This window comes from Gymnoscopelus braueri (genome assembly GCF_963280865.1).
Source record: "Gymnoscopelus braueri genome assembly, chromosome: 3".
Classification (NCBI taxonomy): Eukaryota; Metazoa; Chordata; class Actinopteri; order Myctophiformes; family Myctophidae; genus Gymnoscopelus; species Gymnoscopelus braueri.
In genome coordinates this window covers 9,238,757-9,264,095 of record NC_137612.1, presented here as the reverse complement: position 1 = coordinate 9,264,095, position 25,339 = coordinate 9,238,757, and the positions used below count along the sequence as shown (strand labels likewise).

Below are 25,339 nucleotides of genomic sequence, written 5' to 3'. Positions count from 1 at the left end.
GCGGGCGTGCGCACACACACAAACACACACACACACACACACACACACAGAGGCTGCAGGCAGCCCTCGCTGCACTGACACTCACACACACACAGACTGAGTGAATGTTTTTTTCTGTGCGCAACAGATTTCAGCGTTGTTGTTTTTTTCATAGCGTGTGTCGCATCGGTCTCACACACACAACATTTTTAAACCTGCGTGCGTGCAGCAGAGCAGTGCAGCGAGATGATAACAAACACTTCTTCCTTCTTTTAAGGCGGCTGTTATTCAGCCAGCGTTTCACTTTTTACTTCCTGTTTCCTGTGTGTTTACACTCGACCTTTCACCAACCCCGGACACTTCTAAAGAAACTCTACAAAGGTCTGTTCAATCAATCAATCTAAATGATTGATTGATTGATTGTTAGCGAGGCACCGAGTGCCGCGCTACGAGCTTGTAGATCTGCAATTTTTTTGAAAAATCGTGAAAATTTGTGCAAATAAAAGCGAACATTTGTAACTCTGCTTCTGGGGGGTCCCTGGAACAAAATATTTTACAATTGTTTTAAAAATTATATATATATTTAAAGATTTGCACAAATATTCACGATTTTAAAAAAATAGCAGATCTACAAGCTCATAAGCATGGCACTCACTATGAGCTTGTAGATCTGCTGTTTTTGAATAGCCAAAGAAATCTAAAAATGACACAGATGCATTCCCGGTCTTAAAGAGTTAAAAGAGAGTGCAAAAAGATATAAGGCACAGACAAATGTTATCAATTTTGGAAACTGCCACAGTAGAGGCATACAAGCACAACCATGAATGGACTGTGTGCATCATAACTGTAGTTCCCTGTTCCAGAAGAGGGTGCAGTTTTTATTTCCTGGTTCCGGGTCAGTTTTTCATACCTTCGTTGTTATGCGTTTCCGGTTTCAAATCTGCAGCTGGGCCAATCAAATGAGGCTATGAGAAACTGACCCGGAACAGGAAACAGGTATGCCACCTTCTGGAAAAGGGAACTACAGTTAGCAAGTATTCGTTTTTGTAGGATGCGAGACACGGCTTGTGATTGGCTGAAACGGGGTTAGGGAGCCTTCGGCTGTGGTCACTCGGACCATAGACATATAAAAGGTAGAAGCCTCCTCCGGCTCTGAGGCGTCTGTATCTCGGGAGCCACTTTGGAGAAGGCAAGCTTCCTGAAAACTGGCCAATCACAGCTCGTCTTTTCCCGGGACTTGGCAGAATCTAGTTGTATAAAAAAATATAACAGGATATTTTTATACAACTAGATTCTGCCAAGTCACGGAAAAGACGCGCTGTGATTGGCCAGTAGTCAGGAAGCTTGCCTTCTCCAAAATGGCGGCCGCGATACAGGTCGCTCCAATGAACTGCAGAGGCCAATATCGCTCCAATGAACTGCAGAGGCCAATGAGGTATCTAGGTTTCTATATCTATGACTTGGACCACACATGAGGCGGTGTAGACATGTCGGAGGTACCGAAAGAAGGGGGGGGTATGATTTAAGGCAAGCGAGTCAGTCGCCGTACCGAATGTTGCGAAGTCCGCTTCAGCGGACTCAGCGCCGACCGAGTTATGCCGAAAACAAGCGCTCCCTCACATCTCGCCTCCTACGGAAACAATCATAGCCTACAGTTATGCACAGAGCCTAACATATAGGGCAAGGAGGAACTGCTCGTTTTCCTAAGACCGCCTACTACATGTTCAGCTCCAGTAGGTAGCGCATGCGACACTGGCTCTCTTTGTACACGAGGTACTCGCTGTTGTGGAAGGAGCTGCTGTTGTACTGGGGATCCTCCACCGGCTTCCCCTGAGGCACAGCGACCTTCCTGCCGTCCAGAGTGATGAACGTGTCCTCAGAGGGGGCTGGAAACAACCAAGCAGATGTCTTTTTTAGTATAGTATTCAGTAACATAGTTCATGTTGTGGAGTTCCCTCTGCCAAGTCAAATGTTCCTACATTAGGACTATCATCTCACTTATAGCATGGCCAAAATAAGGCTGAGGCTGTTTTTTACAATTTGTACTTTTCGATTTGTGAAAAACAGCTACTAAAACTTGTTAACCAAGCAAGCAAACAACTGCTACAGTTTATTACTGTTGTTATCATTACATGCAGTTTAATACATCTCAAGCATTCATTTAGAACTAATTAAACTGTTGACCAGGACTATGTTGCTAATTAATGTGGACAAAGGGTTGTGTGAAGAAGAATGATGTTACCTGGTTCCATTCGTCCTCGTGCCACCACACTGTCGTAGCCATTGGGTGCTTTCTTTAGGCTACCATCATCTTTGGTGATGGTGTATTCTTTACCCAGTGCCACCTCATTCAGAAACATCACTGCAGTATTATTAGAGCCACGCACTGCAAAAAAAGAAGATAGATTTTTACAAAACCAGCCTCACTACTATGACAATTATCACTACCATTAACACATCGACCGCCAGAGGTTAATCTCATAATGTACTCACCAGTGCCAAGGTGTTTTTGTTGTTTTTTTGTTTTTTTCATGTCGCCATAGATCTTGTTAAAATCCTTAAGATTGAGCCGTACACGGTTTGTTTACATCCGCGACATCTCAACGTATCTCCCAGTGAAAATCACGTGTCAAACGGGGCATCCATGTTGTAGTTAGAGCGGATTACGTTAAACAGTGAAATGCGAGGAGAAAAAACTACAGGAAGAGAATTGAGTTTCAGTTTCGTCTGTAGAATGGGAGCGGACGTGATCGTCAAAACCGGATCCCAAATAATTCCGTTTCCGGTCATCAAACCGGAAACGGATCAAAAAAAATCCGAAAGTGAACCCGGACATTATTGCGCGAAAAGACCGTGGACCGTAGGGCTACGGTCTCGGCGCTTAACAGTTGGATTTAACGGACCGTAGGACTACGTTCTTGGCGGTTAATGTGTTAACTAGGGTTGGGTACCGAAATTCGGTTCCAAGTAGGAACCGGAATGGCGGGTACCGGGTACTCATCAAAAACATGCAATTTCGGTTCTGCATAATATCGGTTCCTATAGACGCGCTAAAGCCTTTTCAAACAAAGGCGTTTAGAAGTCCTACACAAACAGCACAATCTGATCAAAAATCACAAATCCGGTAAAACACCGTTGTAGGGAGGAGTATAGAGCTGCTGCTTCTCTCAGAGCCCAGCCACATTCCGGTATGGCAACTGTATGGCATGCTAATGTTTTGAGACATATTGTATTTTATTACTACACAATAAATAAATATGTTTTAAATAACTGAGACACATTATAGTTATGATAAGTTTGGCCATAATCATGTAGCTCTACAACAGAGGCATAGCCATGACAGCAATGGTACATTTTCAATTTATTTTTATGTATATATATTTTAAAATAATAAAAGTTTTCGGCCATTCGGTTTACGGCCAAGTGTTTCCTATATTCGGTATTCGGTTTCGGCCAAGAATTTTCCATTCGGTGCATCCCTATTAAATAAACATTTGACCTTTTACCATTTTGGAACTGAAATATGGAACCGTTAGGAACCGGAACCGATGAGCAGAACCGGAACCGGAACTGTAAAAATCCCAACGATACCCATACCTACCATTAACATCATTAATAGGAATGCAGATTAATTGATAAGCAGCGTTTTTTAGGACCAAAAACCTCTTGTCCGAAACCGGAAATGAGTGCAGAAACATAATTGTAACATTAACGAGCATCAACGAGCATCAGCTGGACACAGACACGCATACCTCCCCTCTGCAGGGCTCTATGGAGTCTGTCTCATTTCTCTCCAAAAGCCCTTGAATATTATTAATGATTATTGTGTTTATGGTAAGCGCACATTTGATGTCACACACACCATACCTGTAACTTCCACTAGCCAAAAAAAATAATATTTTTTTTTTCAATTAATCGCTACATTTAAATCGATTACATTCTTAACGGCAATTGATCGATTATAGATTAATTGTTAACATCCCTAATCACTAATACCGTCCTCACCATAAGCAGCCGACTTGTTCTGTTCAGAGGCGAAGTAGATTCCGCGGCCCACGCGTCCACCGGAGTGCGGCATGATCCGCAGGCCGCTCTTCAGAATGGCTGCTACCACGGCTATGTTGGTGCCGTGCCACAGCAGGCGTCGGTTCTCTAGGCCGTCGTTCTCTCTGAACCGCTCTGCCTGTGACACACAGGAACAGGATGTGCAAGATATAAGACGACTGACCCAGCTGTCACTTGCATTGATATTTAACACAGGGTTCACTAAAGTACATAATGATTTGTACCTCACTAGCTCTATCCATTTCCCAAATGTTGAGGATTTTCGGAGCCATGCTCCGATTTGCAGTTGCCTTCATGTATGTTTCAATGATCTTTGAATGAAACAAAAATGACAGACGAGAAAAAAAAGAATGGACGTTAATTCAAAATACTGACAATAGACAACATTCAAGATCTGATGCATTAAAGGTAGGGTAAGTGATATGTTTTGGTCAAAACAAACTGAGTTCTCTATTCTGATTGGATAAAATTGGTATCCTGACCTGAAAATGCATTTTCTGTTTAATAAAGAGCTGGAGAGACATGGAGACTCCTGTTACTGAACTCTATAGCAATGATTACTATCAGGATATAGAGCTATTCAACACTTATTTTAACCAAAGAAAATCAGTACCCTACCTTTAAGTGCTTCACTTTGCCATATCACTTGACACAGACAGTACCTTGAACTCCTTTGTATTTTTGCCCAGTAAAGTAAGGCTGCATTTCAGCGAGTTGTAGTCTTGGTCCAGAGGGTGAGGGACGGTCTCCACCAAAGTCTCCTCCTCAGCCTTCTCCGTCTCGGACTTCAGAGTCTGGGCGAGCTCAATGTCAGCCAACACCTGCAGGAGGCCATGTGGGTTGAGAAATGAAACTTCAGCACTGAATATTAGGGGTGTAACGATACAGTAACTGTATCGGTGCATCAATTTTAATTTCAACAATCGAAGTATATTGATATGTAAACAGCAACATATCGTATTGTTTGACTTTGTATCGTATCATTTTGCAATGCAAATAATCGATTGTAACAAGTACTTGTGCATTGTATTTAGCAATTTTAAACCATTCAATCTGGGGACGCATCGCCGTCATTTTAGATTTCTTTGGCTATTCAAAAATAGCAATGCCGTGCTATGAGCTTGTAGATCTGCTATTTTTGAAAAATTGTGAAAATGGTGTGCAAATCTTTGAATATATATATTTTTAAAGTGAACATTTGTAACTCAAATCTTTGCTTCTGGAGGTCCCTGGAACAAAATATTTTACAGATGTTTTGCTTTAAAAAATATACATTTAAAGATTTGCACAAATATACCATATCGTCAACCATGTATCGTGATGTGTACCGTAGTTAAACGTGTATCGTTACGCCCCTATTGAATATCAAAAGGTTACATGGTATGCTGCCTTTGAAGACAAAGTGTGTGTGCAAAAACATTACCATGAGCATCTCTTTCTTGCTGTCCACAATCTCTTTGGTGTTGATAGTTGGTGGTCTGCTCCGCCCAAAGTTGTGTGGGACGGTGGTGAAGAACTTTGATGAAAGTTCTTGTAGAAGATTGTCTCTGCCTCTTTTTTGGTTCAAGGCCGCCTCGATCTCCTCCAGGACCTCAAAGCCTTTTGCAATCTGCACCTTACTCAGCTTTCCCAATGGCATCTTCTTTATGTCTGAACACACATACACACACACACACACACACACACACACACACACACACACAAAGACACCCCTTTATTAAAACCAACTTCTGAATTAAATCACATTGCTGAGATTTGGCTTGTGAGTATCAGGTTCTAACACCTGGACGTGGCAAATGTTTAAACAATGGCAACAACAAGGCAACAAAAGGCTTGTTGACACAAAAAATATCATTTGTTTTCTGTTTAGCAGTCTTTAAATAATCATGTTTACAAGATTGAGAACAAATATTTAAGTTTGTTTTCCGGTCACAAAGGAATGTCCTTCCGTCAAGAATTTAAAACTAAAAATATTACTTGTATTCACAACATATCGTTGCTGTTGGCAAGAAACCTTGAATTTCAATTTTACGTTTTTTTTTGTGTGGTAAATTAATGCCTATTTCATCAAGTGTGTCGTGCAAAGGGAGCGAAAATAGCCGATCTACAATCTCACTGAGCCCAATAAGCCTGCTGGGTTTTTCTTTTACCTCCCTTGCACATAATTCAATTTATACCCCTTCAGTTCACCCATCTAATAAAACCAACTAAATCCCAAGGCATCAACCAGACGAATGTTAAAGGTTAATAAGTCTTACACAATACGATGGCCTGTGTATGTGTAAACTTTAGCCTCCCTCACTGTGGGTCGATAATTTACAGCTGGAATCTATAGAGCCGTTGATCCTCAAAGTCAACAAGGGTGGGGTAAGTGTCAAGTGACTACAGTAGATTGCTTCTACTGTACGTATGACCCTTTTAAATGCAAATAGGCATTCCAGTCCAACAGGTATAATATTGGACTGTTACGTAATGAACATTGCTAGTGGGACAATGGTGGTAGCAGTGCTAGTGGGACAATGGTGGTAGCAGTGGATTAAGACTAAGAGACACACCCACCTAGGTTCATACACTCCATGGCTTCCTTGAACATGTCTGTGCTGAAGATGAGCTTGATGAGGCTCTGTGTAGGATCATCCAGGGTGGACGGCTGGTGGGCTTTGCAACTCTTCCCATCAACAGCATCCACCTGCAGTACAGTATGTACAGTATCAGGGAACAGTCAGTTACAGTTGCTTGAAAGAAAACGTGAGCCCCCAAAAAAGCTGGGGCTTTGGTTGATCTACACAACAAGGCAATGTAAATAAAATGGGACATTTCACTAGTAAACACAAATGAATCATACGTTGTTCCAACTCCATATTTGGCTCTTAATAATAAATTGCATTTTTATGGCGCTTTTCTGAGTACTCAAACTTACTCAAAGCGCTTTACAATGGTTCATTCATTCATTCATTCATTCATACATTGGGATTACTTCTGTCATGGGCAGAGATTATAGATAGTGAAGGATCAGCAACCCCCTCTTGTTCTACTGTGCCATAACCTCACACAAATATTACCTTAACCTCAGCATCTTGTTCCCCGTCCACCTCTATCAAAGTGTACTTCCCAGCGTGAGACACGAAGTTAAGACGATCCGTCCACTTGTTCTGCGACTTGTCTTTGAACTTTTTCTCAAAGTCCTTTATTGCCTTTTCAGCGTCTCCATGAGGTGGGGACATCTTGGATTGTCCCACTTCCCCCTGAAATTAGATTAGAAAATAGACATGAAGGGACAGGAGGAAAAAAAAACACAAATTAGCATTTTGCACAGAGTTCAATGTTTAGTACAGGGTTTCTCAAAGTGGGTGCCGTGACGCAAGTCCAGGGGTGCTGCAACATACTTTGAAAATATTTGGAATTTATCAATATCACTTCAGTTTAACCACTTAAACCCTATGTATTAAGACAGACCACCAAACCTCCTTGCCAAAAATAGCCGATCTACAAGCTCACAACGTGTCACGTTGTGACGCGTTGTGAGCTTGTAGATATGCTATTTTTGGTGATAGGCAGCAGAGTGGTTAAAGGTAGGGTAAGTGATATTTTTGGGTATTTATCTATTTTTTGTTAAAAAGGTTAAAGTACTATATTCTGATAGTAATCATTGCTACAGAGCGTTTGTTCGGTCACAGGGGTCTCTCCAGCTCTTTAGTAAACAGAATATAGCACATTTTCAGGTAGGTGAAAATGTAAGCCAATCAGGAGAGAGCACTGAAAATGCATTTTCTGTTTAATAAAGAGCTGGAGACACATGGGAGACTCATTTTACTGAACAAACACTCTATAGCAATGAGTACTATCAGAATATAGAGCTATTTAACACTTATTTTAACCAAAGTAAATCACCTACCCTACCTTTATATCATGTCAAGTATGAATTATTTTCAATCTGTCGTAATGGAAACTACTATTCTCTTTTTTTTAAGTCTTCCTCATGACACATACTGTATCTTAGGGGGAAAGATCTACATATTTACGTAACACAATATGACATAAATGTAACATTCTATTAAAGTGACAATGTAATTTAGGGGTGCCTTGGATGAAAAAGTTATTTACAGGGGTGACCTGAGACTAAAAAGTGTGAGAACCACTGATGTTTAGTGTCTGGAAATCTTAAACTGAATTTAAACTTACCACTCTACCCCATCTGGTCCAACAGTAATACTTTCCATTTTCTTTGAGAACTTGAATAACATAAAATTTGTTGTTGTTTTGTCCACAGTTTGTTTGATTCAGCATGCAATCGTAGTCCTCATACACCTGCGGGACAGAATGAGAAGCACACTATTATTTTTGACACAGTTTGATGGTTCAACTAATCTAAAGATCAAACTATACTGATCCCTGTAGGGAAATGTATGTGTCGTCATAGCAACAACATCAGTAAGAATGAAACACAGGTGAGGTGCAGGCAAAGAGTCAAGAATCAAACCAAAGATAAATAAGAATAAAAAAAGTAAATGATCAATCAATCCGAATGAGTGGACATAAATGTACAGTGAATATATGAATACTTATATGAATGAATATAGACAGTTCATCTATTGCTATTCCTCCATCACTAATGAATATGAATGAACATAAAATGTACAGTATATCAACAATGAGTTTATGAATGAATATACAGTATATTGTGTCTAAAAAGAATGAACATCTATAGTATTTATAAATGCACAGAATCTCTCTTACCAGTGGTGTAAAGTAACTAAGTAAAGACAAATATTATACTTTTAATCCACTACAATTATTTGAAAACTAGGTACTTCGCAGATTTTGATTATTACAAAACATTAACCACTTCAGCCCTATATGCATTTCGGCCATTTGAAAATAGCCGATCTATTGTGAGCTTGTAGATCGGTTATTTTCAAAAGATCTTTATACATTTTATACATTTGAAAACTTGTGAAATGGGACACTCTGCATAATGAGTACTTTTACTTTGGTACTTTAAGTACATTTTGATGCCAATACTTTGACTCAAGTACATTTCTAATACAGGACTTTTACTTACTACTTAACAGAGTGAATCTACATCGCCGTATTGATACTTCTACGCAAGTAAAAACATGCGAGTACTTCTTCCATCACTGTACTGTACCTCTGCAGACCCTGAGAGCCCAGAATGCTCATCAACCTTCCTGCGACCTTTGACCTGCGGCCCTGCAGCCAGCAGAGCCTCCTTAGCAGAGGTGAAGGCATCCTTAGGAGGCTCCTCCTCCTTGACCTCAGGCTCCTCCTTCTTGACCTTCTTGCCCCCTGCTTTAGCTTTAGCTGAGGAGGAGGAGGAGGCTGCAGCCCTTTTCTTTGGTGGCATGGTGGTCCTCTGATTGAGTGATTGAGTGATTGAATACTTTATTAACAGTTTCCACAAAAAAATGCACAGAAAAGTACAGTTCTATACAAGGTCTGCTAAAATTAAACCCAAGAAAGCACTATATGGCTTGTTTCTCAACTATCAACACCATAACACAGTTTCTTCTCTAGCACACATAGTTATACAAGTTACTGAGCAACATTTCAAAGCATATATAAGCCACATAATTACCACGTATAACGTTAGCCAGGATAGACTTGTGATGATATGCTAGCAGTGCTGCTAGTTCCTGGTGCTTCCAGCAGGCTGGCCAGATAGGGACAAGTAGTGTTGCCAGGTTTAGAGAGAGAAATAAGCCAAAATAAGCGACTACTAGGCTACGACTATTTGAAAATAGCCAACGTGAGCTTGTAGATCTGCTATTAAAAAAATGGACATTTTTTTAAACAACACAAATCTTGTATGGGGGTACCTGGCAGTTAATATTTTCAGATGGGGGTCTGCAGACAAATACATATTCATTTGGGGGTCCTTCACATGAAAATGTTTGAGAACCACTGGTTTAATCAACATGACAGCAAGTACAAAATAAGCAACTACAGAAACAAGCCCAAATAAGCAACTATACTTTAGATTCGTTTAGAAGCTCAAAATAAGCAACTACACCATAGAAACAAGCCCAAATAAGCAACTACACTTTAGAAACAAGCACAAATAAGCAACTACACTTTAGAAACAAGCACAACATATAGTACCGCAACCCTAACTACCAATATTTACAAGCGACTTTACAGAAAAACAAACACAAAGTCGCTTATAATAAGCGGACATGGCAACACAGCCCAGGCCGAGTAAGCCCATGCAACTTAAAGACACAGAGACCAAAATAACCCCAAAACACTCTATTACTTAGGCCACGCACTAACCTTTTTAACAGGATATCAACCGACAGACAGACCGTCAATGAGTTTGTTTGTTTGTTTGGTGATTCAAAGCTTCTTCACTCCGCCTGAACTACCACAAGTTAGTGCATGTATGTTTACACACTATCACAGTGCACACACCTGACAGTGAATGAATGAATGAATGACGGTGTCGGAACGGCGCTGACTGCACTCTACCCTGTCAGAGGTGGAGCTTACCGCCGCTGTCGCGCCCACCTCGTAGAAGGCTCTTATCGCTTTTTTTTCTTTCGAGAAAATTTATTGAATCTGGTAACAATCATTTGCATCATGGCATTTAAAACATTCATAAGAACACTCATAAAAACCATCAAAATTAACCTGCATTCATACAACAATCACACATCACGCATTAAGAACTGTCAACATTTTGTAGTTTTAAAACTCAACGTTATTTTTTTTTTTAAAAAAAACATACAGATAAAATGCAGTGATTGAACAAACAGGTTAAAACATGAGTGTTAACAAGCCATTTCATAGTCCAATGTGTATGTCAGTGTATATGTTTTTCCAGTTCAAAAGAGTTCATAAAAAGTGTCAGTTAAAAAAGGGATGAGGTTAAAAACCCTCTTCTTTTCCAGTTCAGTTTTTGTTTTTTTGTGCAGGAGCGGGGTGAGTCCCTAACAAGTTAGTTCCCCACCCTGCCCTCTCCAACAGGTCAGGTCTCTCGGGACCTGTCTCCGGCCGGTCAACGACATCCTCTCCCTCTGTTTCCCTCTGCTCCTTTGGAGAGCCAGGCTGCCTGCGGGCCGGACCTTTTTTTGCTGTGGGCTTCGGTCTCCCTCGTCCGAATGAGCGCAGAGGCCATGCTTCTGTATGGCTGCATCCTAGGGCCCACCGCCTGCAGCTTCGGCCTCTCGGACCGTCGCTGCGGCCATCCGGATCACAGCCACGGGGGGGATGTGCATGCGCTTGCTCACCAGTAGGTTTCGGGTGGTCCATATGGCGTCTTTTATGGCGGCTAGGGTGAGCCAGAGTTTGGTGTAGTCTGCCTTTGTCAGGCGCTCCTGGCCCACCCCATACAGCACCAGCTGGGCTGTGAGGACGCCCCCTACCGGTTGAGTACGGGAAGATATCAGGGAGCCGGCTGCCGCCCACTGGTCTACAGCACCGCAACACTCCCAGAGCAGGTGCCTCACCGTCTCTGGTGCGCCACAACCTGGACGGGGACACGTCGAGTGCGCTGCCATGCCCCGGGAGTGCATAACAGCTCTGACCGGAAGGATGTCGTGAGCGACCATCCAGGACAGGTCCCGGAGTCTGTTGGGGAGGGCAGGATGGTTCACATTGCGCCACACCGCCTGGGGCTCGCCGACTGCGAGCGCGCGCACTGGACTCACTGCTTCCCGCTCCTGCACAAGAGAGAGAAGAGAGCGGTGGTCGGTTAAAACATCCACGTCCTGTTCCAGGTTAAAATGCCGTAAAAACTTTTTGATGACAGCATAGGCTGGAGGCAGGTTAAAAGACACTGGTACTGTGAGGTCAACTGGGATCAGGTGTAGGTGTCTGAGGTAAGACCCCATCCAGAATTTTGCCATGGCTGATGTTTTGTGGTCTCTGGATGGGGCTGTGGCGTGTGTGATGTGCAGTGTGGTGTAAAGGCTGCCAAAGAATAAAAACAGGTCCGGGACTCCTTTCCCCCCCTTCTCCTTCGGCTTCTTCATCACCTCCCTCCTTAGTCTCTCCCACTTGGATCCCCACAAGAAATAAAAGATGGCTCGTTCCAGACCTAAAATCACCCGCCTAGGAGGGATAAAAACTGAGGAGACAGTTAAAAGCAAGGGTAAAATCACAGCTTTGATGATTAAAACCTTACCTTCTAATGTCAGTCTTCTAAGTCCCCAGTATCCCAGTCTCTGCCTAACTCTCCCTATCAGGTCTGGCCAATTAGTGTCGCCCCCACCCTGTCTGTCAAATTTTACCCCCAGTATTTTCAAGTCAGTCTGGGTCACAGTCAGTGGAAGTCTAGCTGTGTCGGTCGCTGTCCATGGTCCGTAAAACTGGGCTTGGGTTTTTTGTCTGTTTAGCTTTGCTCCAGAGGCCCGTCCGTAAAAATCAGTCAAGTCCAGCGTCCGGTCCACAGATAAAATGTCAGTGCATAAAATGTTGACGTCGTCCATGTATAAAAAGCACTTGGCTGTATTCCCCCCACTCCCTGGAATACTCACCCCCTTGATCCATTGGTCCCTTCTCAAGATCTGTGCCAATGGTTCGATGGCGGCGATGTAGAGGAGGGCGGATAACGGACATCCCTGACGGACACCGCAGTGTAAATCTACTGCATTTGTAAGATGCCCACTAACAACAAATCTGCTGCTGATGTCTCTGTACAGCAAACCCACCCACGCTATGAACCGCCCTGGAAACCCCAGTTTTTGCAGTACCTTGAACAGGTACTGGTGCGAGACTCGATCAAAAGCTTTCTCAAAATCTAAATTTAGGACTATAAGCCGCATGTTTCTGTCTCTCGCAAAACAGATGGTGTCTCGGATCAGCAAGAGGTTGTCGGTGATCCTCCTCCCTGGTAAGGCACAGGCTTGATCCAGGTGGATCACCTCCCCTAAAACCTTGGTCATTCGTGAGGCTAAAAGTTTGCTAAAAAGCTTACAGTCGAAGTTTAAAAGGGTAATCGGTCTCCAGTTCTTCAGGTCAGTCTTGTCGTCCTTTTTGTGTAGAAGAGTTACTATCCCTAGCCTAAAACTGTCGGGTAGTCGCTCTAGTCGTTCTAGGTCTTTAAAAACAGTCAGTAAGTCAGGTGCTAAAATGTCCCAGAAAGTCAGATAAAAGTCCAAGGGAAGCCCGTCGTTTCCTGGGGACTTCCCTTTCTTAAAACTTTTTACACATTTATCCAACTCTAAAAGAGTAAAATCCTGGGCTAAAAAAGCACTGTCTGAAACTGTCTTGTCTAAAAAACCTAAAACCTCTGTCATGGTGTTAAAATCAATGTCTTTCTCTGTGTACAAGTTTCCATAAAAACCCTCTACCACCTCCTTCATCGCCTCCACCTCTTCCACCACTTCCCCATCCTCCCTCTTTAACTTTACCATCCCCTCCCCCCTGTTAACAATCTTTCTAAAAAAATACCTTGTACACTTTTCCCCGTCCTCTATCTCTCTTTCTCTGCTTCTTAAAATAACCCCACGACTCTTACTTTCTGCTAAAACGGACATTTCTTTTTTCACTTCTTTTATCTCATTGTTAAAATCAAAGCCCTGCTGGTTGTACTTAAAATATCGTTGGAGTCTTTTTTGCAGCCCCAACATGCGTCTGTCCTCCCTAGCTTTCTTTCTCTTACCTGCCTGTCTAAAGAAAGTCTGGGTCCTTCCCTTCACCATCTCCCACCATAGTGCACGTGAGTCGTAGCAGTCCTGAAGGGTCTGCCATTGACTGTACTGCTCCCTGTACTGGCTAACTAACTCCCTATCCTCTAACAGGGAGCAGTTCAGTTTCCACAGACCCCTCCCTATCGTCACACCTGAGGGAAGTGAAAGGGTGACAGAAAGCATAGCGTGATCAGAAAAGAAAACAGGGGTTAATCTAGCATCGGTTGGCGGGCAATCCCGTGTAAAAACATAATCAATGCGAGAGGCTCTGGTGCCGTCACCACTGCACCAGGTGAAGCCCTCCTCTCTGGGATGCAGGGTTTTAAAACAGTCAACTAGTTTAAAATCCCTACAAATGCCCTGCAATAAAACCGACGTCTTGTCTACTCTAAAATCCTCCCCCGCTCCTCTCCGATCTTTCCTGCTTAACACACAATTAAAATCCCCTCCTACCACTAAAGGATCCCTACCTAGCATGTGGGGCTGCAAGTCTTCTAAAAGGTCGTATCTACTGTTTTTGTCGTTAAAGCCATAAACATTAAGAAGGTTAAAAACCCTTCCCAAGTAAGTCAGATGTGCTAAAAGAGCCCGCCCGTCTCTCACCACTGTGTTGCCCTTCACCAGAATGTGGGGGTTTTTGATTAAAATGGCCACGCCGTCCGACCGGTTTTGATTGGAGCCACTCCATATGGAGGGCCCCGCTGGCCACTTCTCCTCCCACTCCCTGTAAGATTTTAAAAAGGGCAACGAGCATTCTTGTAATAAAAACACATCACACTTAAAAGCATTGAGAGCGGATAAAACAGTTTGGCCTCTAACTCCCGACCTCACGCTTCTCACATTTATTGTGCAGATTGTGAGAGCCATGAGTATGGTTAAAAACAGTAGTACAGACATTTTAAAAGACTAAAAACCAGCCGGTTAAGATCCTTCTAAAACTTCTGTACAATCAACTTGTGGACATAGCCCTTCCCTAACATCTTCATTATCCGATGCTAGGTTTTTGGCTACATCCTCCCCACTAGGTGGCTCCCTCATTCTCCTGTTGTGCATTTTATCTTTCGGGGTTGACTCACCAGTGGGGATCATTTCTTGTGACAAAGGTAAATAGACCTCAGAGTTTTGAGAACTGTTTTCCGGGTAGACTCTGGGCCCTTCCACAGACGAACTGTCTGAAGGGTCAGCTCTACCCTTCTTCTCCTCAGGCCCAAGGGCCTGAGGAGACAGCTCAGCTGCTGGCCTTTTTGCACCTGGCTGGGCATTAGGGAGGGAGGCGTCGCTGGATAAGCTCTCTATCTCTCCACTCTCCTCCTCCACCTCACTTGATGAAACAGTCACTAGACTGCCGGTCTCCTCAGAGACATCAGTCCCATGACCGTCCATCTCCCCTGGCTCCGCCCTCTCCTCTCCAGCTCCGCCTTCTGTCTGTATCACCCCATCAACCTCGACCACGCCCCCTGGTGGGGTGATAACAGGCTCCTCCCTTCTGCCCGCCTCACCTGACTCCACTCCACCAACCACAAGGCTCTGTGGAGGGCTCTGGTGATTGGTGATACCAGTTGGCACGTTAGCCACAACATTAGCCACATTAGCCGAAATGTTTGTTCGGCCATTTTGTGGCCCATGCTGTGACCCATGTTTTGCAATGTTGGCAAAAGACTTGGGGCAATCTCTGTAGAGGTGGTTGTACTCTCCACAGAGATTGCAGCTTTTGGCATTGGGGCAGTTTTCAAACACATGCCCAATTTCTCTACATTTCTTACAAACAACATTTTTGCATGCCTCTGCCAGGTGCCCATGCTCACCACACTTGCGGCAGAGCTTGGGTTGACCTGCATAGTAGATGTAACCTCTGTTTTCCCCCAACACTATCAATGAAGGTATCTGCCTCAGGCCTTGGTAGCCCTGGGGGTCAGAGATAAGTTTTACCTTGACCTTCCAGCTGCAGTCCCAAATGCCATAAACGTCCTTTACCTTGATAGGTTGGCCCAGCACAGAGCAATATCTGGCCAGCCATACATTTATCTCACCCTCTTTCACAGTTTCATTAAACATCCTGACAGTCACCGTTTTTTCTCGGTTGTCATTCAGCTCTTCCATGTGAAAAGGTTTAAACTGGTCTTTCACCTCCTCAAAACGTTTCCGACACTCGGCTTTTGCAGAGGCAGTGCAAAAACTAACATCAAAGCCTTTACTCATGGGGAGTTGAATAATGCAATTGATGTCTTTTGCAGAAAGTTTTAACACCCCCAGGATATATTTTTTGGTGAATTCTATCCTGGCCAAACACTCGAGTGAACCCTCGAGGCGATTGAAACGAAAGGTGTGGTGCCTCCCTGCCATGCCGGCACGGGAGGCCGACATGGTGGAGGCACCACCACCTATAAAACAACTAAAACTAATAAATACTATATACAGTTAAAACACTAAGACCAGATAAAAGGTTAAAAGGTAAAAAGTTAAAGAGTAAAAAGCCCCAAAAGGGACAGAAAACTAAAAACTGCTTACCTTGAACCTTGGACTGGTCGGTGGATGTTAACTCCAACAGAGGACTGGTAGGATTCCTTCTGGACCAATGCACTCCTGTTGTTTGTATAAGGGGCCCTCCCACTGAACAAGATGGACTTACCTAACAATTAACAGGAAAAAATAATGAACCTCTAAATTTCTAGGTTAGTTTGAGCCACAAATAGACTCAACCTAAAACCTAATCTCTAGAGGCGATCGCAGTCTTAGCCAAAAGGCCGAGAAGCGATCTTATTATAGGTGGGCCAGTAATTACTGGCCCACCTATAATATGCAATGGTGGAAAAAGTACTCAAAAGTAAAAGTATGGTATCAATACTGAAATGTAGAAATACCCTGTTACAAGTAAAAGTCCGTAATTCAAAATTTTTTAAAAAATAGTAAAAGTACTAAAGTATTGGTATTAAAATGTACTTAAAGTATCAATAGTAGAAAGTAGTAATCATTATGCAGAAGTTTTCAAATGCATAAAATGTATAAACATCTTTTGAAAATAGCAGATCTACAAGCTCACAATGCCATTGTGAGCTTGTAGATCGACTATTTTCAATTGGCTGAAGTGGAAATCTGGGTAATGTAGCCTATGTTTTGTAATAATTATCTAAATCTACGAAGTAACTAGTGTGGTATATCCAGGACTAAAAGTAGTTATTACACATGAGAATATTACTACCAGATTATTTTGTTATAACACATTGGTTTAATAATAAGCAACTAGGTTAAATAAATTGATGTCTCACTCAAAGTCTAATAAGTTGATAAAGACTAATCAGTTGATAAAGAGAACAGAGGGTGGTCACCAATGTAAATAGCATAAATCATGAGTTCCTCTCTTTTACTGATTCCCCAGACAAGCAAGACAGTTGCTGGAAGCCAAAAAGCAAGTTTGTAAGGAAATAGATAAGATAAGTAAGATAAAATAGAGTTGAGTTGCAGTAATTTTCCCTGACTGAAAAACCAAAGGTCACCAGGCTTAAGCATTTAGCCAATGTAAATTACCTAATGTAAATGAGTCTAATTATTAGGTTGTAACTTTTTCTAAAGTAGACTTAGGATGAGAAATAGTAAAATGTAAGATCCTTTAAAAAACTGTAAAATAGGTAAATAATACTTTAGGTGGAAATATAATAGTATCTTGGGTTAAATATGATCACTCATTTAGTTTGTTTAGAGTTACAGAGAATGGTCAAATGTTTAACTGGATGAAGAAACATGACTTCTAAATATTAAATAATATCATTTGGTTTACCCTTCAAAAAGTATTTATAGGAATTTGGTGAATAAAACTTTGGTGATAAATAGTTATGAAATTTTAATTGGATATCATGCATAAAGTCTATTTTTAGTGTAATAATTTATGGGTTAACATAAACATACTTTTTATGCTGTTTGGACATTTCTTGAAGTACATGAATTGTGGAGTAATGTTTGAATTATGAGTTTCTATTTTAAAGTCATACCGTTGCAAAATAACTGTTGTAAAGATATTGTTTTAAAGTTTTGTGCTAATTCATTTCTTTGAAAAACCCGCTGATGTGAGAGGTGGAGTCAGATGCAGTTTACTTGACAAAGTTATTGGCTGTTGAGAAAGTAAAGGCGTGTCTAAGTTCATTGTTAAAGAAATGGAGGTGTACCTACTGTTCAGTATAAAAGGTGTGTTTGTTGTAATGTAATTTACCTAAAAATTGTACTTATAAGTACAATACTTGAGTAAACATACTTACTTCACACCACTGGGCTTGACAATTTGAGCTATGAGTGTTGACTCCCTAAATGGAGCCACAAGAAAGGCAACCACTCCCTGTCTTTTAAATCCACTCTTGAACAAAAGTATTTCCATGTAAATCAATTGCAGGATTACATTGCAGTGAGTTACAAATGAATGTGTTAAATCAATGTATTTCATTTACCTGTATGACTGTTGCTGTTCTGTCAAATAAAAAGGCCCTGCCATATGCCATACAGTTGGTTGGGACTGGTCCACGCCCAAGCCTGGGTCTCACACACTTCTCAATGTTATTTCTGCCTCAGTCTAGCTGAGGAGTAGAGTGGACTCTTTCACCCTTGCATTTAGTCATGGCTGTAACTTATAGCCTGGTAAACCATCCTGGAGTATTTTATTTATTTGATTTGCACAACAGGAATCATAATATACATATAGTATACTACTTCTATCCTAGGAAAGATGACAGAATATTGTTGTGGTGGTGAGGTAAGAAACCCTAGAGAACTTACAAGAGAACCTCACCGTTTACATTAAATACAATTTGAATCTATTAGTATTTAAAAAATAAATAAAAATAACAGCAAAATATAAAAACAGATCATAAAGTATAAGAAAATAAGACAACAAAACATAATGCTTCTACTCGTGTGAAATATTAAAAAAATATTCACATTATCATGTGTTTGCCGACTATAGTAACTATAGGAAATACTATAAATTGAAATCCTTAGACTCTGTTTGTCTATGAATATTTTCTCAGTGAGTTGCCCATGGCTTGGGAAATCTAAGCTTTTTCCTCAGCAACATTATTTCAAAAGATTTTTAAAAAAGTTTAAAGAAAAGAATCACAACTTTTCATCAGTTAAAAACAATGTTTCAAAAGTATTTCATAAATAAAATGAAAAATAATCTAATAATTTACATAAATACATTTGACAAAAATGTAGGACTCAAATACTCAAATGTGGCTACTTGCAAGCTTTTCTGTGTCAGTCAAGATGAACATCATGTTGAAAGAATTCATATTGTGTGCACCTACTCTCTTACATACTTACGCCTATAGCCCAACTTTGTGCATAGGCCACGAGCAAGTGCTCTCCAGCTATAGGCATCCCGGTCCTGAGCCAGTTTCTCCAGCTGTCCCCATGTGTGGCCAGATCTCTTCACATCTGCCGCCAGGTGTTTCGTGGTCAGCCTCTCTTCCTTCTCCCTTGAGGGTTCCAGAACAGGGCATATCTTGTGATATTAGATGCAGGCTTGCTAAGAGTGTGGCCGATCCATCCCCATCGTCTTTGGAGGATTTCTTCCTCTAGGTAGGTAGGTAGGTAGGTAGGTAGGTAGGTAGGTAGGTAGGTAGGTACTTTATTCATCCCGAGGGGAAATGAAGGTGTTACAGCAGCTCTCATAGAGACATTAATGAAAACACATTATAATGAAAATACATCTAAAATAGGCATCTAAGCATAGTCAACCTACAATATAAAGAATGGACAGACCAAACACTACTAAAGAGTCAGATGGCTTGCATCCCACACCTCTACAGGGTGTCTTGTTCGCCGTCACAGTTCCAGGTTGAGGTTGCTGGTTGTGATTGGCCAACGAATTCAGAGGATTCTTTTAAGGCAGGTGTTATTGAATTGCACCTATACTCTCAAGTGTGTAATATTGGCATGTAAAGTTTAAGTACCTGCTGTCATGTGTACAAACAATAGCCTACGATGGAAGCCCACATATACACATCGCAAGACCATTTTCTGGGCATTTACCCTACTCCTCTGTGTGGGGTCCTTCATGGGTGGCAGCTCAGTCTGCTGTGCTGATGTGCTGCACTGTTTTAACCAACCTTTGCAGAGCCCTTATACGGTCTTAGGTATAAGTTAGTAGCTAAAGTAGCCCTCTCATTAAGTTAAAAGACAAGAATACACCTTCCATACAGTTTTGATGAGGGGGGTATTTGCAAAGGAACTAGCGAAGGTCACATTCGTTCCTACACAACAGCCACATTGTAGTAGCGATGACCAATTGAGGAGTTCTGCCAGTTAGTCCATGAGCCAGAGCCCCAAAATTGAGCAATTATTATCGAAAGAGTGGGCAAAACCAAACCTATATTAAATTGTTCAGAGGGTCAATACGAGTAAATAAATGTATGATAACCTCACCACAGGAGCAGCTTTTTCATGGTTATCACACATTTTGTAATTTTCCCCATACGTACATGACAGGTCAAAAAATGACAAAATTTAAAAAAGAGTTATCATAATGAAACTTCCTGAGTTGATTACTTACATGAAGACGATGATTTATCGTATTACAAGTTTTCTGAAATTGTATATTTAAATATGCAAATTAGGCATTAGGAAAATATGCCCAAATTTGCATAACTTTCCAGAATCAACATTGGAACATTGGACAAAGCCAGAGTCAACATACTTATTTAATTTTGTTAAGATGTTGGAGTCAAAGGTTTTTAACGAGGGAATATTCAATATCTGGCTCAATTTTGGGGCTGTGGCTCATGGACTAAATGCCTAATTTGCATATCTAAATATACAATTTCAGAAAACTTGTAATACGATAAATCATTGTCTTCATGTAAGTAATCAACTCAGGAAGTTTCATTATGATAACTCTTTTTTAAATGTCATTTTTTGACCTGTCATGTACGTATGGGGAAAATTACAAAATGTGTGATAACCATGAAAAAGCTGCTCCTGTGGTGAGGTTATCATACATTTATTTACTCGTATTGACCCTCTGAACAATTTAATATAGGTTTGGTTTTGCCCACTCTTTCGATAATAATTGCTCAATTTTGGGGCTCTGGCTCATGGACTAAGTATAGAGGAAGACTCTACTGGTAATTCTTAAGGGTGGAGATGACACAGATTTCTGCTTGTCTAAGGATTTTAAAGGTATGTAACTTTTCTCTTCTACCCCGGATTTGAACCCAGTTTCATGTGCAAGTGCTGACATTTTTTTTACCATCGAGCTAATAGAGCCTGCCTGCTTGCTCAGGGGATAAATTGAATCTTGACCATCAGGTCAAAATTCGTGTCAGATCCTGATAGGTCTGTCTGAGATCCAGATAGGTGAGACGTGACCTTTGACACAATCTAAATGTCTCAATAGAAGAGCAGGGAGACAAAATACAACCACCCCAATTGTACAAGTTATAGTGTATTAAAGGGATAGTTCACCCCCAAAATGACTTTTTTTTCTGTGGATTAGTCACCTCGTGGAGACTTGAATTCATGGATATTTTGGGGTTTTTGTCTCATTCCTAAACCAATAATTTGATGACCGGCAGCGGTTCCGGTAGGCGACACAAAGAGTCTCCTTTGTGTCTCCTACCGGAACCGCTGCCTACCGGTCCGCTGGTCATCAAATTATTGGCTTAGGAATGCGACAAAAACAACAAAATATCCATGAATTCAAGTCATGGGGTGACTAATCGATAGGAAAAAAAGATTTGTTTTGGGTGAACTATCCCTTTAACATACTCTACCATACAGATTGGACTAAATTAAATTCTATTCATTAAAATGTCATGTACTGTCATATAGCTACTGCTGCATTTTCTCACCATGTAGAATAAGACAGTTTGGACAGAAGATGGCAGTGTAAGGTCACAGATGGACATATTTTGTGACGCTGATATTCTTTTGGATTCTTGGCACAGCTTGAGCTTTAGTGAATGTTATCCAGTATTAGCAGATGTTTATTCGTGCCGGGTATTCTTTATTCCCAAATTGTTTGATTTGCAGTCTTTTGACAGACCGAGCAGAATTGACTAGATAAATATTAGACATCTCATACAGACAATACTTACTATCTACCTTAAGAAAAAAATCTAGGAATAAGTTGTTTACTCTAGTGTCTAGCGTATAATTGTATAAAGTAACAATTGAAGAGATTAGTCTCAGCATATGAAACAAGTCATGTTAATATCAACAGCTTTCCATATCCACAAAGGGCTTTTTAAAAGATCCTGTTACTAAACAGGACCCCAATGGAAACAAGACCGCAAGGACGGACCTTTTAGATAAAGTATTATAAATGTAATTGTGCTGTTTACATTTTTTGCCTAGTAAAATATTCAATCAATCAATCAATCAAAAATCAGTTTGGATATTGTGGTTGAGAATCCGATTTTTGTTTACTTTGATTACTGGTTTCTGCAGGTATTTAACAGTGTAGCTCATTGGTTCTCAAAGTGGGGTCCGGGGACCCCCAGGGGTCCTTGAGGGAGTTCCAGGGGGTCCCCAGCTAAATGATGGTTAGGAACCAAATTGACCCTTAATGGGTCTGTAACGCTGAGAGTTAAATTAACATTCATTTTACAATATGAATTGGGGTCCCAGAGATAGAACTGCCATTAAATGGGGGTCCGTAGCCTAATGCATGTCAAACTAGGGGTCCTTTAAATTAAGATGGTTGAGAATCACTGCTAGAGCCATAAAAATATTCTCTTATGGGGGTCCCTGGCATATCTTTTCAAATGGGGGGTCCGCGGGCTAATAAGTGTCAATTTGGGAGTCCTTGACATCAAAAAGTTTGAGAACCACTGGTGTAGCTGATCACCTTTTCCTAAATATGTACAATGAGTGCATAGGTTCATAACAGAATAGTCAATAGGCCCGCTCAGTTTGATATTAATAAAAATCACATTTTCTTTATTTACATAAATTACAAGAAAGCACAAACTGGTTCACCAAATTTCTACATTAAAAACATCCTGTATGTATATATTACATTTAACAGATTTACTATAAGTTACTCCATGTCGCAAGTAGAATCTTTAATTAAAAAACGGGCTATTATGGAACTTCATTGGCATCTCTTTTAACACATCGGGTGCCAAACACGGTCTGAACCGTGTTTGCGCAGTGTAGCGGTCCGGTGCCGAACACGGTCCAGACCGTGAAATATGTCTTTTTGTTTTTTTCGTTTTTCTCCACACGGGCGGGGCTAGAGCAGCTCTGGGAGTACCCATTGTGATCTTGAGAAGGATAGGCCAGATAGATCACCGGAAAAACAAAAACATGGCTGCCATCCACTTCCTGTCTATTTCCTTCTTTAAAACACCTATATCTCCGAATCTGTTTCCGGTGGGGAAAACCGGTCATGCGCGATGCGCGATCCCCCCCCATTGTAACTCGCGAGTGAAATGTTATCGTTCCAGGTTGTAGCCAGGGTCATCGCGCAACATGAATGGATGTTTTTTTTTACATGGATTTGCTCCTCGTGGAGTCTAGAGCTTTAAACAGCAAAGCGCAGTCAATGGGGAGAATGCTGGCACCCAACGTAAGTTGTTATGAAAAAATGCTGGCACCCAATGTGTTAAAATCGCTACTAGTCAAAGAAAAAAAAAAATAATCAGGACATTATTTTGTACTCACAGCACTTAGAGGACAACACAACCAGGATGATGTTCTGTGTGACCTCTTTCAATATCAGAAACACCTGATTCTGGACTAGTGATTATACAGTATAACTCTGTTGTTTACGATTCTTGGCACAGAGGAACTCAGAGGAACTCTTCAGATCTTCACAAGGAGGACGTGGTGGAATCCACGACTTCTCGTCCGTTGCACACTGTTGGGACGACTGAGGCCGCTGATGCTGCAAAAAAAAACATAAAATACCACATTTCTCACAACAACCTTTTTGGATTATATACTTTTTATTAATTTTTTTTAAAAACGATTTTTTTATCCCACGATTTTGTAACCCATTCTTTTCACCCAGTGCCAATTGCCTATGTAATCCTGGGCGCTACTCTCCCTCTGCCAGCCTAGGGAGAGCCTCATGCTTCCTTCAATGCATGAGGAGTGAGCAGACCGCTTCTTATCACCTGACAGGGGGGAGTTTCCCCGGTAGGACGTAGCCTGTGGAAGGAACACATTTATTCCAACCAGTTCCTTTCCCCTCCATCAGGCGCCCTGGCTGACCAGGGGGAGGCAGTATAGAGACCAGGATTACTGCATGTTTTTGTGAAGGTACCTACCCTAGGGGACACGGGGAGAACATGCAAACTCCACACAGAAAGGCCCTTTGACATATTGTATCTTGAACGGAAAGATTTACATATTTAGGTACCGTAATATGACATAAATATAAAGTGCTATAAAGTAACAATGCAATTCAAGGGTGCCGTGGATGAAAATGTTATTTACAGGGCTTGGCCCTGAGCCCCCCAAAAAGTTTGCGAATAACCACTGCAGTGATGTTAATGTGATAATAATAATGTTTACATTTGTCAGTCGGTACCTTGAGAGAAACTGGAGCCCGGGCCAGTGTTAACGCTGAAGCGAGTGGTGTTCACTCGGAGTGTGCTGACGTTCTTCTGGGGCTGGAACAGAATAATATGGACCTTGGGGGCAAAGAGGCAGCCCAGCACCACAGACCCACTCAGACTGACGGAGATGCACATGGTGGTTGTCTGCACCTGGTGTAGAGGAAGAACAAGACAGATGTTAAGATAAAGATGGATAATTTAGGAAGATGCACCATCCCGATTGGAGCCACTAGAGGCCACTAGTGGGCGCCGGCGTCTGACGGCAGATCTCGTGAACGTCCTATGTTTACTGGTGCTAGATCCCACGAGAGCGTGTTGCTGGGACAGAGACAGGTTGATAATAAAGTACATTTTGTCCTGATTTGTCCCTCTGAAAAAAAGCCATTTTAGTATGAAAATCTTGGGAAGATTGTGTGTCTTGTGACGATCGGCTCCAATATTTAGTTCAGTGACCATGGAGCTAAAGAATGTTTCAGAAGCTGTGTTCACGTTCATTCTCCCATTGGAATGAATTGACTCCAACCTGCTTCCGGTTTCCTAAAAAGGGAAGATACGGGAAGTAAACAGGAGATGGCATATCTTGCTATTTTGGTCTTGGGTAAAGATTACTCACCTCGCCTGATACACCTTCATGAACAAAAGGCATCTTTGATGGGGTAGTATTTTTATAGTACGGTTTTGTCTCTGCATTTGTGTAACAGTATTCGTTTACTCCAGGGGTCCAATTGGACCCTTAGCTGAGAGAGAGATGAAGCAGGGACCCCCCCACTACATATCGTATAAAATTGTGTAAACCTTTTCATAGATCTAATAGATAGCTTCATAGACAATCAGCACTATCATGTTGGATTCATGTTGTTATTTTCAGACATTTAACCAGTTAAACCATCAATACTTTGTCTGCTCTTTTTTCCTTGCATATTATGTATATATTAGATCTGCTATTTTTGGCTAAAGTTCTCCTAGAGTTCAAGTGATTAATGTAAAAAAGATTATCCTATCACACACAAGATGTGGAGGCCCCCCTGTAGTAACTCTGAGGATCCCCAAGGGGTCCCGGACCCCTTGCTGATTTTCTCCATTTAGCGTGCTTTC

At 41.5% G+C, this 25,339-nt stretch overlaps 2 protein-coding genes across 4 annotated transcripts in view; both read right to left on the bottom strand.

Moving 5' to 3' along the window:
* Positions 1 to 1,272: 1,272 nt before the first annotated feature.
* parp3 (poly (ADP-ribose) polymerase family, member 3) lies at positions 1,273 to 10,443 on the bottom strand. Of its 2 annotated transcripts, none has more exons than XM_080425206.1 (11): positions 10,336 to 10,443; positions 9,194 to 9,418; positions 8,227 to 8,352; positions 7,107 to 7,289; positions 6,604 to 6,733; positions 5,468 to 5,694; positions 4,707 to 4,865; positions 4,269 to 4,355; positions 3,985 to 4,162; positions 2,222 to 2,365; positions 1,273 to 1,865 (listed from the first exon to the last, which is right to left on the bottom strand). In XM_080425206.1, exons 2-11 carry the CDS (start codon positions 9,407 to 9,409, stop codon positions 1,696 to 1,698), a joined length of 1,620 nt encoding a protein of 539 aa, XP_080281332.1. In that variant the 5' UTR covers positions 9,410 to 9,418; positions 10,336 to 10,443; the 3' UTR covers positions 1,273 to 1,695. The 2 variants fall into 2 exon arrangements, with proteins under 2 accessions (XP_080281332.1, XP_080281331.1); XM_080425205.1 differs by lacking the exon at positions 10,336 to 10,443 and adding an exon at positions 9,641 to 9,723.
* A 13,051-nt stretch (positions 10,444 to 23,494) lies between these two features.
* The window catches only part of grm2a (glutamate receptor, metabotropic 2a), a gene marked incomplete at its 3' end in the record, with an annotated part of 53,486 nt that continues 51,641 nt past the window's right edge, over positions 23,495 to 25,339 (bottom strand). Inside the window, exons 7-8 of one of the 2 annotated variants that reach the window (XM_080423330.1) lie at positions 24,217 to 24,394; positions 23,495 to 23,568 (exon numbers count right to left, since the gene is read on the bottom strand). In XM_080423330.1, coding sequence (XP_080279456.1) covers positions 23,495 to 23,568; positions 24,217 to 24,394 — 252 coding nt within the window. The remainder of the gene's footprint in view (positions 23,569 to 24,216; positions 24,395 to 25,339) is intronic. The other variant, XM_080423329.1, reaches the window with a different exon arrangement.